The sequence below is a fragment of the Podarcis muralis genome, chromosome 10 (assembly GCF_964188315.1).
Source record: "Podarcis muralis chromosome 10, rPodMur119.hap1.1, whole genome shotgun sequence".
NCBI lineage: Eukaryota > Metazoa > Chordata > Lepidosauria > Squamata > Lacertidae > Podarcis > Podarcis muralis.
Window position 1 is genome coordinate 45,720,521 of NC_135664.1, and position 12,757 is coordinate 45,733,277.

General features: G+C 43.4%; 1 protein-coding gene across 1 annotated transcript; it reads left to right on the forward strand.

The window, feature by feature from the left end:
• Positions 1–718: 718 nt before the first annotated feature.
• On the forward strand, positions 719–12,418 carry DESI1 (desumoylating isopeptidase 1). Its single transcript, XM_028747738.2, has 6 exons — positions 719–1,096; positions 4,423–4,444; positions 4,875–4,944; positions 6,228–6,337; positions 7,329–7,451; positions 9,362–12,418. Exons 1-6 carry the CDS (start codon positions 784–786, stop codon positions 9,453–9,455), a joined length of 732 nt encoding a protein of 243 aa, XP_028603571.2. The 5' UTR covers positions 719–783; the 3' UTR covers positions 9,456–12,418.
• The last annotated feature ends 339 nt before the right edge of the window (positions 12,419–12,757 follow it).

Here is a 12,757-nt window from a genome sequence, read left to right on the forward strand (position 1 = left end):
GCCTTCTAAAATCCGCTCTCTAACTTGCAATAATCCTGAAGGTTTATGTTTTTAAATTTTGTCCGCTGTATATTGCTTTGACTTAAGCCGCTTGGAGACCTGATGGTGAAAAGCTGGGGTATATTTTTTTGTAAAGAAAGGAAGAATAACAAGCAGTGAAGGGCCACAAACCACTCTCCCAGACTCAGCGGGCCCTCCCAATATGAAACATGAAATGTAACGGGCTACTTGGCAATTAACAACTCTAAAAAGCAACAACAACACCACATCGTAATACGAAATAAATGAGGAAGAACATGAACCCCTGTCTTTGCCGCTACGTGGAATCCTACTCTTATTCATTGTTTTCCGTGGGCTGTGCGCCTGGGGAGGGGGGGGGAGAGCCTAAAGGAACCAGGAATATCCATGTTCAGACAATGGAATTCGATACTCTCATCTTTCCTATTTCTATGGAACGGTTGGCAGCCTCAAGTTCGCTCGGAGGTCCTTTACGTCTCAGTTACATATTCAAGTCATGCCCCCTGCCCACCCCTGAGTTAAGTGACCCCGCCCACCAGTCACTATGCAACCTGTTACTGCTCGAGAATGGCTATACGCTCCGCCCTCCTCCCCGCCTCCTAACCAATAGCCCCGAAGAATTCTGGTCACATTGTCCTCGTCGATGCCCGCCCGCATGGAACCAAACCACTCTCGCCCCCTGGCCCCGCCCCCCGGCTGCCTAGCGCGCTTCCCTCACAGAGGCGCCGTGACTGGCAACCTGGATTCGCCTTGTGGGGGCGGCGCATGCGTGCGGCGAACGTTCACTTCCCCGCTGCCCTCCTCCCATCTCCCTCTGTCCCCTTCTGTCAGTTGGCTGTCACCCGCCGCAGGAGCAGGAGCCGGGCCGGCTGGGCTCCCCGCTTTCCCGGCCCCCCGCCCACTAGCCACCGTTACCACTGGCCTTGGTCAAGAGCTTCCTTCCCCGTCGCCCCCTCCGTCCTCTTTCTGTCGCCCTCCGCCAATGCCATGGACTCGCCCCCGATGCTGCACCCGGTGAAGCTCTACGTTTACGACCTGTCCAAGGGCATGGCTCGACGCCTCAGCCCCATCATGCTCGGTGAGAGGAGCCCCCCCGAGGGGGGGAAGATGGAGAGACGACCCCGTCCGCCGCCTCGGGTTCTGTCAGATGATGCCTGGGGTGGGGGGAGAGGAAGCCTTTGCCCTCCTCGTATTATGTACTGGGGAGGGGGGTGGCACAAATGGGAGGGGGGGAGGGATGGGCAGGGGTCCTACAGCCCTTCGCCGGGGGGTGGGGAGGAAGGCGATGTGGGTCTTGATCCTTAACCGCCGCCTGTGTTATGTACATTGATCCTTAACGGGCGCCCTCCTCCCCCGCCCCCCGCACACATAGGTTACGTAAGAGGCTTCTTCGGGGCTTGGAGGGTGACCCGAAGGAACAGGGAAAGTGGTAATTTTACCTGTTCGCAATCCGAACAACTTTCTCTGTTTTCTCGTCCCAAAGGGGAGGTAGAGGGCTGGATGCACAACTCAAAGGTGGAGGGTAGACAGGGGTTACGTTAAGGAACAGCAGCAACTGTACCCTTTCAGCGTATCAAGAATGATATGCTTGTACAGGATCTGCACTCACCTCCAGCGTACACTCCCCCCCAGTAGTACGAATCACACTTGTCTTGTCCGTGTGCGGTGGTGGAGACAAACTCTGCCCTCCCTCTAGGCTAAAGAATTGGTATACGGTATTTGTTTCCCCAACATAGTAACTGTCTGAATATTCATTAAGTCCATAAGCATGGAAACCTTTTGTTGCAGAAGTACTATCCATGCACATTTTTCTCTTAGTTCATGGAGGAGAAAGCTAGCAGAGGAAGTAAGGACTATTTTTAGTATTGCACAGAACTGTTAGGAGTTTGTGTCTAGATAAAAGCACTGCTGGTCTAAATCATTTACTTCCTGGTATTAAGTAGTTCTAGATGCTTAGTCATAACAGATCCAACAAGCCTAGAGTACGTTAACTACTTTGCTATAAGTAGTGCTTTTTATGTGGTTTAACTAAGAAAATAATATAGGAGCAAAGCATTGGACTGCATTATGAAATATATAGTGTAGTGAGAATATGCTTCTTTTATCACATTATTAGCTCTCCCTTCTATTTTTTCTTTAAATTTCTATCTCTGAAAGTTGTCCAGGGCACCAAAAACCAAAGCAGTAAAACAACACAGTTAAAAATAAACTAAAAACATTTAAAATGCTTAGAAACATGTAAAGTATACCTACACGGCTAGTAATTGCAAAGTTACAAAGAACAGTATTTTTAAGACATCAAATGCCTGAGTAAACAGGAATGGTTTTAAAGTCCTCCTGAATGTTAGCAGTGAGGGAAACAGGCAAAACACATCAAGGAGGGCATTTCATAAAGAGGAAACCCAAAAAGCCACCCAAAAGGCAGTGTCATGGGTCATTCCCAACAAGGCAGCACCATCTTCAAGGGCAGCAACACATTGCAGGAAGTCAGCAGAGCATGGACAACTGAATCCAGGCTATCCAGGAACAGCCATAACTTGTGAACCAACTGGGCATATGCATTCATAGACAAAGAAGCCACTTGAGACTCCAGTGACGAGTTAGAGTCCAGGAGTTCTCCCAGGCTATGAACCTGTGACTTCAGGGAGAGTGCAACCCCTCACAGAACAAGTTGTCCACCTAGTTTTTGGAGACAGAAACCACTCACCCCACAGCACCTCCATCTTATCAGGATTCAGCCTCAGTTTATTGGCCCCCAACACTACCCAGACACAGGTGTCCAACATTTCTAGAGAGAATTCCTGGACACTTTCAGGAACAACCTGAAGAATATCACACAACCTGAAAGTAGAGTGTGATTGCTTTTTTATATTGAAGTAGGGGTATGCAAAGTTACCAGAAATTACTCCTTCAGACATGTGCCTGTATGCAGAGGAAGGCTCGCATACAAAAAGCAACATATGTATTTTATAATTTTCTGAACATAACATTGTTCTGCAATTCCATTACAAAATTTATATTTCACTGCAAAAGTTCTGTTCGACAATAGATCTGTCATGAGTTATGAGAGACAGGGGAGTTAAAGGACAACATTACAGAGATAGAAGCTTTTCATTTATACATACAGACTAGAAGTTTAGAATAATAGTTTGCATCCTAAAATGAGTTAACTTAATGAAGCTCATTGAAGGAAATCTCTACATCTGAGTTTGCACTGTCACTATGAGCAAGGAAAGTTTCACAACAGATTTAGCCAGCATGGAGTATAAGTACCTCCCACACTGAACTCTAGTCTACTTAAGGCTGGGCTTTTGCTTTTACACTGCAGACTTATGCAAGTTATTCTGCATTCTTTCCCAAGAAACGGGGGAAGTATATTTGTATGTGATAAATACACTAATTCCTTTTTCCAATAAATCTAGATTAAAAGGAGCCACTAGGTAACTGAATAAGAACTGATTCACACAGATAAGTGATTCCAATTTAATTTATACTGGTTTCAGCTATCTCTGTCTCTACCATCAAGCCAGTACAAGTATCCTAAATCTAAATCTGCAGCCTCATGTGTGTTGACACCTACTATGAAGTGCACAGGCACAGGACTGAAGCCTCAGCAATATGTAGGGAATTGGGCAAGGGGGAATATTACTGGGATTTTCCCATGTTAGAATTTTTAAAAAATGTACTTTCACTGTTCTATTCAAACCTGATGTATTTTGAAGGTTAATATTAAAGATACAGAAACTCCAAACTGCATGGTCAGAAGTGAATAAAAAAAAGAGAGGAATAAATACTTTGTCGACTTACATGATTTGTACTATAAGAAAGGTTAACATTTACAATAAATCATCATGATAGAGTTTTACACATTATACTTCACAGCCTACCCAGGTCCCACCCATAATTTCTCTAGTAATTGTCATTCTAAATGGAAGTGAGAAGAACCACCTTTCAGAAGTTTACAAAAAGTTGCTCTGCCTGGTTATCTGGACATTCATATGCACTGCAGGCCAGTAACTGTTTGCAAGCCTGGCAAATCTGTAATCCAATACAGTACATTAGTTATAGGACCTTTTGCATTATGTCTCATCTTCTGACCTGTTTGTAAAGTAAAACATGTTGCTTTCAAAAATTAGCACTTTGTCCTATTCAGAAAGTCTGAATTCTTCCCCTGTAATCATAAAACCCAGGGATTAGGGCAAAAGCTATTCCTAATTCCATCAAATACCAACTTTAGGGTGGGAGAGAACACTATTTTTCCTGCTTTTCCTTTTAGAAAGGCACTGTTATGAGTTTACGTGTAAGTGTATTCTAGGGAAATGTGAATTGATAGCCATGGAAGACAAGTAACAGATTGCAGCATGCAAACTGAGTTGCTGATGGTGCTTTTCTTTTTATATGCAGGTAAGCAGCTGGATGGCATTTGGTGAGTAGCTAGACTTAACATTAATTGATGTTTTCATAGCATAAATCATTTCCACAATTACGTGCTACACAAACTATTTCATGAGTATTCGGGAAAGTAGCAACACCAAATTAGGCCGTGTTGCATGGTCCTTTCAATGCTGGATGGTGGTGCCTCACTTTTTGGAGTAAGGGCTCATTCACATGCTTTCTAGGCATTTTGATTAGAGACTCATTAATTATTTTCACGATTTGTTAGGACAGAAAATGCTGTCTGAAATTAGGTAAGGATCTGGGTTTTTTTTTGTTTTTCAGTAGTCTTCCTAAACAGATTGATATAGGACTATATGAGGCTAGAGGCTGCAGGTAACTTTTAGTCTTAGTCATATTTAATCTCTGGTGTATCTCACTACGTATATGTTTCTACCTGTCTTGTTTGCCACTCCCTTCAGGCACACTTCCATAGTTGTTCACAGGGATGAGTTCTTCTATGGTAGTGGTGGGATCGCCAGTTGTCCACCTGTAAGTCTTGGAACTTCTTTTCTATACCTACTTTTTCCTCTCTTATTTTCCCCAATATTTTTTTGTTGATCTGTTTCTGTATCCCATTCAGAAAAATAGCAAGTAACTGGAATATTTAGTGCATTATGGCCAGCTCTCGAACATCCAGTACATCATGCTCTAAAGCAAGGGTGGGGAAGCTCTAGCTCACAGGCTCCTCAGTTGGCCTGAGGTGCGATTTCAGCCAAGACACACCCACTTGCCCAACACCTGGTCATATAGGACGTCAGGTGCTGGGTGGGTAAAGATGGGGCTTCAACAAAAGGGACTAACAGGCACTGCTGAACAACCTTTTTCACAGCGCTTCCCAGGCGTCCAACAGTCAGTTGATTGGCAGAACTTCAGAAATGCGGTTCAAGGTACTTTGCAAGCCCAGTGCTTAGCACATGGAAATCACTCCACAAGGGGCAGCACAAGCTTCCTTTGGAAAGAAAAAATAAATGCGCCATTTTTAAAAGGAGCATTTATTTTATTTCCAAAGGAAGTTGTATTCAAAGCACTTCAAACAGCCTTCGCTGCAGAGGAGATGGTCCAGTTTTAGGAGCATTTCCCTCTCTGCAGAGACTTCAAAGGGACTCCCTCTAATCAAAAATCAGCTGACAGAAGGAACTTATTTCAAGGTGCTCCCAGTGCCAATCATTGGCACTAAAGGGATATATTGAAAAGAGGCTGTTCTAACCGTTGTTCAACTAATTGTTTTTTACAGCGACTTTCTTTTAACTTTGACATGTGTCAGTCACCTGAAGTCTTTATTATGTCAGGTGATTGACAGGTAGATGGTCCAACCCACCTATTAAAGTTGGTCCGTGGTTGGGGGAAGATAAGTATCTAGGCCATCCGCAGGATCCAGGTCCCCCCCCCCCACTCTAAACCATTTATTCAATCAAACTTGGTGTAATTTTAATGTATAGTAAAACTGAAATGCTTTCCTCGCATAGCTGATACTGAGGTCCTAAGCCCCCCCCTAATCCACAATTTTTAAAGCTGATTTGTAAGCAACAAAGCAGAGTAGGTTTGGTTTATCTTTTTCCTTCTGTTCACCACCTCCAAACTGAGTATGTGCAAGAGTCCTTCTGGAACTTGACTGCTATAAGCTCTTACTAGTGTTTTGGGAAATATGGCAATTGATGTAAGCAATTTTTTTGGGGGGGGATGCAGAAATATTTCAGCATTATATATTCCCCATAGGAGACTGGTAAATTGTTCTTGGTGTCTGAATCTCCTCCTGCATATACACTTCACAGGGTGGGACTCTGCTTGGGCCCCCAGACTCTATTGTAGACCTCGGATGCTCAGAAGTTTCAGAAGAGCTGTTCTTGGAATACTTGTCTTCATTGGGTGAATCTATATTCCGGTGAGAGATTGCTGCTTTGTTTCTATTCTAATATTCTGGTGACTGCATGTAATTCCTGTTGATAGGGATGCCCATGCCCCTTCCTGCCAAGCTGCTTCACTACTAAGTTATGGTTAGATTAATATAGAATTGTGTCATAATCTTAGAATGGTAAGTGAGTTCTAAATAGTTTCTGTACTTCAATACACAACTGAGATGTACTTCAATACACAACTGCACGTAGATTGAAGTCCCAACACTCTTTGTGTATTAAAACGTGATTTGGAGAAGAAAGGATTTTTAGTGGAGAAGCAGCTGGGGGATGGAATGCTTAACTCATTTCCTGCTTGTAGCCTTTCCATTCCAGATTCCCAAATAGGCAAATATACATTTGGAAGCGCTGTGGCGCTGTGGGTAAAACCTCAGCGCCTAGGACTTGCCGATCGCATGGTCGGCGGTTCGAATCCCCGCGGCGGGGTGAGCTCCCGTCGTTCAGTCCCAGCTCCTGTCCACCTAGCAGTTCGAAAGCACCCTTAAGTGCAAGTAGATAAATAGGTACCGCTTTATAGCGGGAAGGTAAACGGCGTTTCCATGTGCTGCTCTGGTGCCAGTTCGCCAGAGCAGCTTGTCACGCTGGCCACGTGACCCGGAAGTGTCTGCGGACAGCGCTGGCTCCTGGCCTCTAGAGTGAGATGAGCGCACAACCCTAGAGTCTGTCAAGACTGGCCCATACGGGCAGGGGTACCTTTACCTTTACCTACATTTGGAAGCAAATGAAGAGAGGCCAATTTCGTGTGAAGTTGCAAGCAGGAAACAAGTTAAATATCACCTCTAGCTTTTCCATTTGACATTCCCCCTGCATAGCTGCTCTTAACACAGGTCTGAGTGTTATGGGGTGAATTAGCTTTACACACACACACACATATATTCCTGTAATCCCTCTGAAAGAGGTCAGTCTTGCTATATTCATTCATTATTATTCTTTCTGAACTTCTTTTTCTTGGGGTCACAGAGGAGAGGCTTATAACCTTTTTGACCATAACTGCAATACATTCAGCAATGAAGTGGCACAATTCTTGACAGGGAGGAAGATCCCTTCCTACATCACTGACCTTCCATCTGAAGTTCTTGCAACGTAAGTAGAGTCCTCTTTTTTATTGCATCCATATTATTGATGCCAAATTTAACAGTCATGGCTTTTCAGGAATACTGAGGACATGGCACAGATTTTACTAACTTGGAATACAGATATATCTTTCAGACTGACTTGCAACCAAATGACACTAAGATCTAAACTATGATAAACACCCTTTTCCAAAAAAGCAGTCTGCAACTGATAGCAGTTATTTTGAAAACAAAGCAACTGCAGGGCCCCATTCCAGAACATGTTCCCGATCAATATTGGGGGTCTGTGTTGGTTTCCTCCATGGCTTCAATTTGCCCCTGGAGGTGATGTTTGCAATAAACAGCACTTTCAGGGAAGGTTATTTGTCACAGGAAACCAGGGCAGGGCCCTAATCTGGTTGAGCTCCTTGTGGCTGCTTTTTCATCAAAATAAAAGTGGCTGGTTTAAGCATGCTTCTAAAAAGCATGCTTATTGTAACATGTTGTTTAAGCCTAAGAGGGGTACTGTTTCATCTCAGTTAATGTAATTCTCTAAAGAGCCATCACAACTTTTAGGACTTTGGCTATTTTATAAAACAAACAAGTTGTGGGAGCAGGTGGCAGAGAAACAATAGTAGGAGATCTTACCAAAGTTATTTTTGAAGTGACTTACTCAAAACGCTGTGGAAACATAGCAGTGGCTGGAGATGAACCTTGGACTTCTTTGGACATGAAACTTGTTGGAACATGTGGTTGTTAGTTGAATTAGTTAGGAGTATTGTCAGTTTTCAGTCCTGTCTGCTTTGGGCTGGACTAGCTCACGAGCATTACAAGCATTGCATTGCTTTGAAAAGTACATCTGTAGAGGGTTCAGTGGGTTACACACCCTGTTATGTGTCTAAAAAAAGGTAAAGGGACCCCTGACCATTAGGTCCAGTTGTGACTGACTCTGGGGTTGCGGTGCTCATCTCGCTTTATTGGCTGAGGGAGCCGGCATACAGCTTCCAGGTCATGTGGCCAGCATGACTAAGCCGCTTCTGGTGAACCAGAGCAGTGCACGAAAACGCTGTTTACCTTCCCGCCAGAGTGGTACCTATTTATCTACTTGCACTTTGACGTGCTTTCGAACTGCTAGGTTGGCAGGAGCAGGGACTGAGCAACGGGAGCTCACTCCATCGTGGGGATTCAGACCACCAACCTTCTGATCAGCAAGTCCTAGGCTCTGTGGTTTAACCCACAGCACCACCTGCATCCCCGTTATGTGTCTAGGCCCATCTAAAACATAGCCATGGAAAGTAGATGCAGCATGCAGTTTGAAACAAATCTTCCCCAATATGGCTTGCAATATGGGAGAATGCTGGAACACAATTCTCAGCATATTACATTGCCAGCTGTGGCCTAAATGGAGAGGTGCAACACCCCATACCTGTTGCAGTGGAGACTGGGGCATAACTTTAGGCTCACAGGCACCTGCCACCACAGCAACATGCAGCTTATGTTCTATGCTCCAGCAGCCAATACTACACTGCAAGCAACCCTGGGGCTCTGCAGTTTGGGATGGCAACATGTTTTTGAGTAATGCACACCAACCCAGACATTTCTGCTGCTACAACCAAGAGGCACAGATGGTCCACCCCCTGCCCTAAAGGTGGACTTGACAAAGATTTGCTTCTGTGCCGCTGTACTTCTAGATGTTACAAGTGAGGCCTGTGCTGATCTCCTTTACACTCCATCTGCTTTGCCGATGGATGAAATAGTGGCATGGGCTCGGCTCAGCTCATGTATCGTTTTATAGGAACATCCTTAGTAGTTTGCCTTCATTCTTCTCTATAAGCAGCTTTGGTTTTAATTTTAGTTGAGAACCCGTTTGTGTTCAGAGTGCTTGGAAAACTTAAATTCTCTCTTCCCCAACCATCCCTTATGTCTTTCTTGTGGCTTCAGACCTTTTGGACAAGCTCTACGGCCTCTCCTCGACTCTATTCAGATCCAGCCACCTGGAGGAAATAATTTCAGCAGGCATAATGGACAGAGCTAGCATACCTGGTGGAAAGTGCCTCAATTCACCACGGCATTTACTTTTTAAACTCCAGTCTACCAGATTCCTATCTTATCATTCATGCCAGCGTTAACAGCAAGATGGTGCGCCAGACTTTCCAGGGAGAGCATTTACTGGATTGCATGTGATACAATGCTACCGGGGAAAAATGGTCATAAAGTCAAATAGCATATTTACTTACTAAATTTGTTTTTGTCTTGGTTATGTTTGGGTGCTTTTGAAATATCCCTTGCTGAGAAAGTGGAGATTAGAAAACCCATTGCACAGCTTAAGTAATGCGAGTGGCACCGAGTATGCTAGTCTAAGCCATTCCTCGCAAGACTTGCTTATTTTCATTACCCTTGTTACAGTGTATTTCTGGCAGAAATAACCCAAAAGGTGTGAGTCTTGCAACACTGAAGTTCCTAATACTAACTCAGTGCTAAGCTTGAATGTTCTTTTAATTCTTTTGTAGGAGGGGATAAGCTAAAAACAGTCATTGTAAACTAATTTCTGTCTTAATTTGATAATATAGGTTAGTTCCTTTATGGCAGTAATCTCTACGGTAAACTACTGAATAGATTTCTAATTCTGGGTATGTGTGACTGCAAGACATTCAAGTCTTGCAATACCTAAACTAGACTGGAGACTGTATATGTTCTCTCCACTGTCAGGTGAGATCATCCCCGCAAATCATTTTTAACCCTATGTGAAGAAAAATGTGTTAGAACTGGGATCTCACCTCCTCAGCAGTCTGCCCATGTTAAATAGAAAAGTATATAAACAGAAAAGTCTGTTTGGTTACATACCTTCTATCACAATTATTTCTTTAAGGTAAGACATAGGCTGTTAATTGCTAAATAATAGCTGCTCTGGAATGAAGTCCAAAACCAATATTATCACCCACTATTTAAGGAAGAGAGAGCTTGGTTCTCAAACTAGACATGTCTTAAGAACATGATTGAAAAATATTTGCTTGGACTGACCATGTTGTGTTTGTTCAGTGGTTAGGAACTTTTCCCACACCATGGTCTCAGTCTGGATCAGGAGCCCCTGCAGCTGCTTTTGCAAACAAAGAGACACAGTAGGTCTAAGTACATTTCTGAACCATCTGCTTAAAAGTCACATATAGTCCAAAACATCATGTCTTCCAGATTTTTTGAAGATTATATTTGGAGGGTCATCTATTCAGGAACAGAAGCAAAAGGATCATTCTTTCCCTCCTTTTCTCTTCCATTTTCAAGGAAGCATTATGGAGCAATAGCTGCTAGCATTTGAAAATGCCCTGCCTGCCTAATAAAGGCCTTCCCCAAATTCAGCATGATCAGTTCATTATTGAATACCAATCAACTCTGAAACGTCTATGCCCTTTCTTTTTTTAACACTAGGCTGACCCCCGCCCCCCATAAACTAATGCTCCTGAAAGATGCACAGTGGAAAGCTATAATTTTCTGTTCATACGTGGCAGGAACAGGGGGACTCTGTTAATGCTCAGTTATAATATTCACATGTACCCTAAAATACAGCAGTATTCAATAATTTGTTAATCTAAAATACAACCCTAAACAAACAGCTAGATTACCATTTGGGAAGATGGTGTGTATGCCTTTAGGTTGAGGCAGCAGGAAAGGCTACTCTCTTGCCCCAATGCCACCACCATTCATCTCTTCCCTAGTATGAAATTCTTCCAATGGCAGGCAGTAAAGGAAGGGATGAAGAGAGTGGTGAAGGAATTGGGTAACCTCCTCTGCTGCTTCAGAACCTTTGGACAAGATCTCCAGATTGCCACCTGGCAACCTCATGTTTTCTGCTGGTAGCATTTAAAACCTGTTTTGATGGCCATTTCTATGTGTGAAGTAGGGTAGCAGTAAATCTGGTCCTGAATGTTCTTTCAATAGATCATCTTCTGCTTGTAAAAACACACTTGTCTCCCCTCATTTATTGCAGTGGACGGGGGTTTGTGGTAGGAGAGAAGAACAGCAAGTCTAGTAACCATTAAAAAACCATCCTGCTGAAGGTTGCCAGAGCACTGAACAACTCTATGCTTAAGTTTTTTTCTTCCATTTCTACAACCACAACCAAAGCTTATTTATTTCCTACTTGAGTCCATAGAGTTCAGTGGAACATACTTCGTAGTAAGCATGTTTTAGGTTTTCACCTTGAGAAATGCCAGCAGTTCATTTTTACCTTTGTGTATCATAAGCATTCCTTCTATTCTATTCCTTCCTACATGCCTTTCTCCAGCTGACTGGTGCATCTGGCCAGATGGAGAAGTGGAATAAGTCCTGGAACTTACTTGACCACCCTTCCAAGCACTTTCCTTCCCACAACTTCAGGAATGTGCAGTGTGATCTGGTGTATGTTTACTCAGAAGTAAGTCCCACTGATTTCAATGGGCCTTACTCCCAAGCAAGTACATATAGGATTGCAGCTTTGGACATCTTCACTGGGACTGAAAGTAGTTGATGCCTCTTGCATTATGGAACCTAATTTGTCCCCCGCTGCTGTTTCCAGTAAAGAGATGAGCCTCTTTATGTTCTGTAATGTGTGTGGGCTCTTTCTTCACTTGTGTGCAATAATGATTAGAGCCTCTGCGTCAAGGGAAGTTCTAGAAGAAGCTGCATTTTAGGACATAAATTATCCAGTTGTATCTTCTACCCCCTACCAGTTAACATGGCTGAGTATGGATATTCCATAGTCAAGGGCTTGTTTTAAAACGATTAGACAGCACAGCCATGTTCACACGCAGCATTCCACTCAGTCCCATGTATTTATAAAAAAATGAAACATGTATATGTGTGTAAATGGATAGATACACTTGCAGCCTAAACTGGCTGACAGTGGGCAGGGGAACCTGAATCCGCTCTTGTATGAGAGCAGAGTCTTGGTCCAAGTGATGGATCTGTCATTTCTGGGGATTCCGTTTTGCCATTTTATAATTAAAATAAAGCCTTTGCCAGAAATGAGTGTGGTCTCTTTCGTTTTTTTGTTTTATCATCACTGTTCCTGTTTCCCTTGATAGATAATAGTCTGGAATAGTCATGGTACTGTATTATACAAGTCATAGCATTTATTATATTATTAATTATTAACCCCCGTCACCCTAAGGTCCCAGGGTGGGTTGCAATATTAAAAACATTATTAAAAACAAATCAAACGAAGTTTAGGGAAAAGAGCAGGGGTAGAGTCTACTACTCCTGTCATTCCTGGCCATTGGACATACCATCTGGGACTGATGAGATTATCTAGGCCTTCTTAATAGGAAGATGCTTGTCTGGAAAGGGGGCCTCAGAAGCCTGAGG

Coding starts and splice junctions, on each gene's coding strand:
- DESI1 (XM_028747738.2), top strand. CDS start 784: ATGCGTGCGGCGAACGTTCACTTCCCCGCTGCCCTCCTCCCATCTCCC. Junction 6,338..7,328: donor TTGGGTGAATCTATATTCCG/GTGAGAGATTGC, acceptor TTGGGGTCACAG/AGGAGAGGCTTATAACCTTT. Junction 7,452..9,361: donor CCATCTGAAGTTCTTGCAAC/GTAAGTAGAGTC, acceptor TTGTGGCTTCAG/ACCTTTTGGACAAGCTCTAC.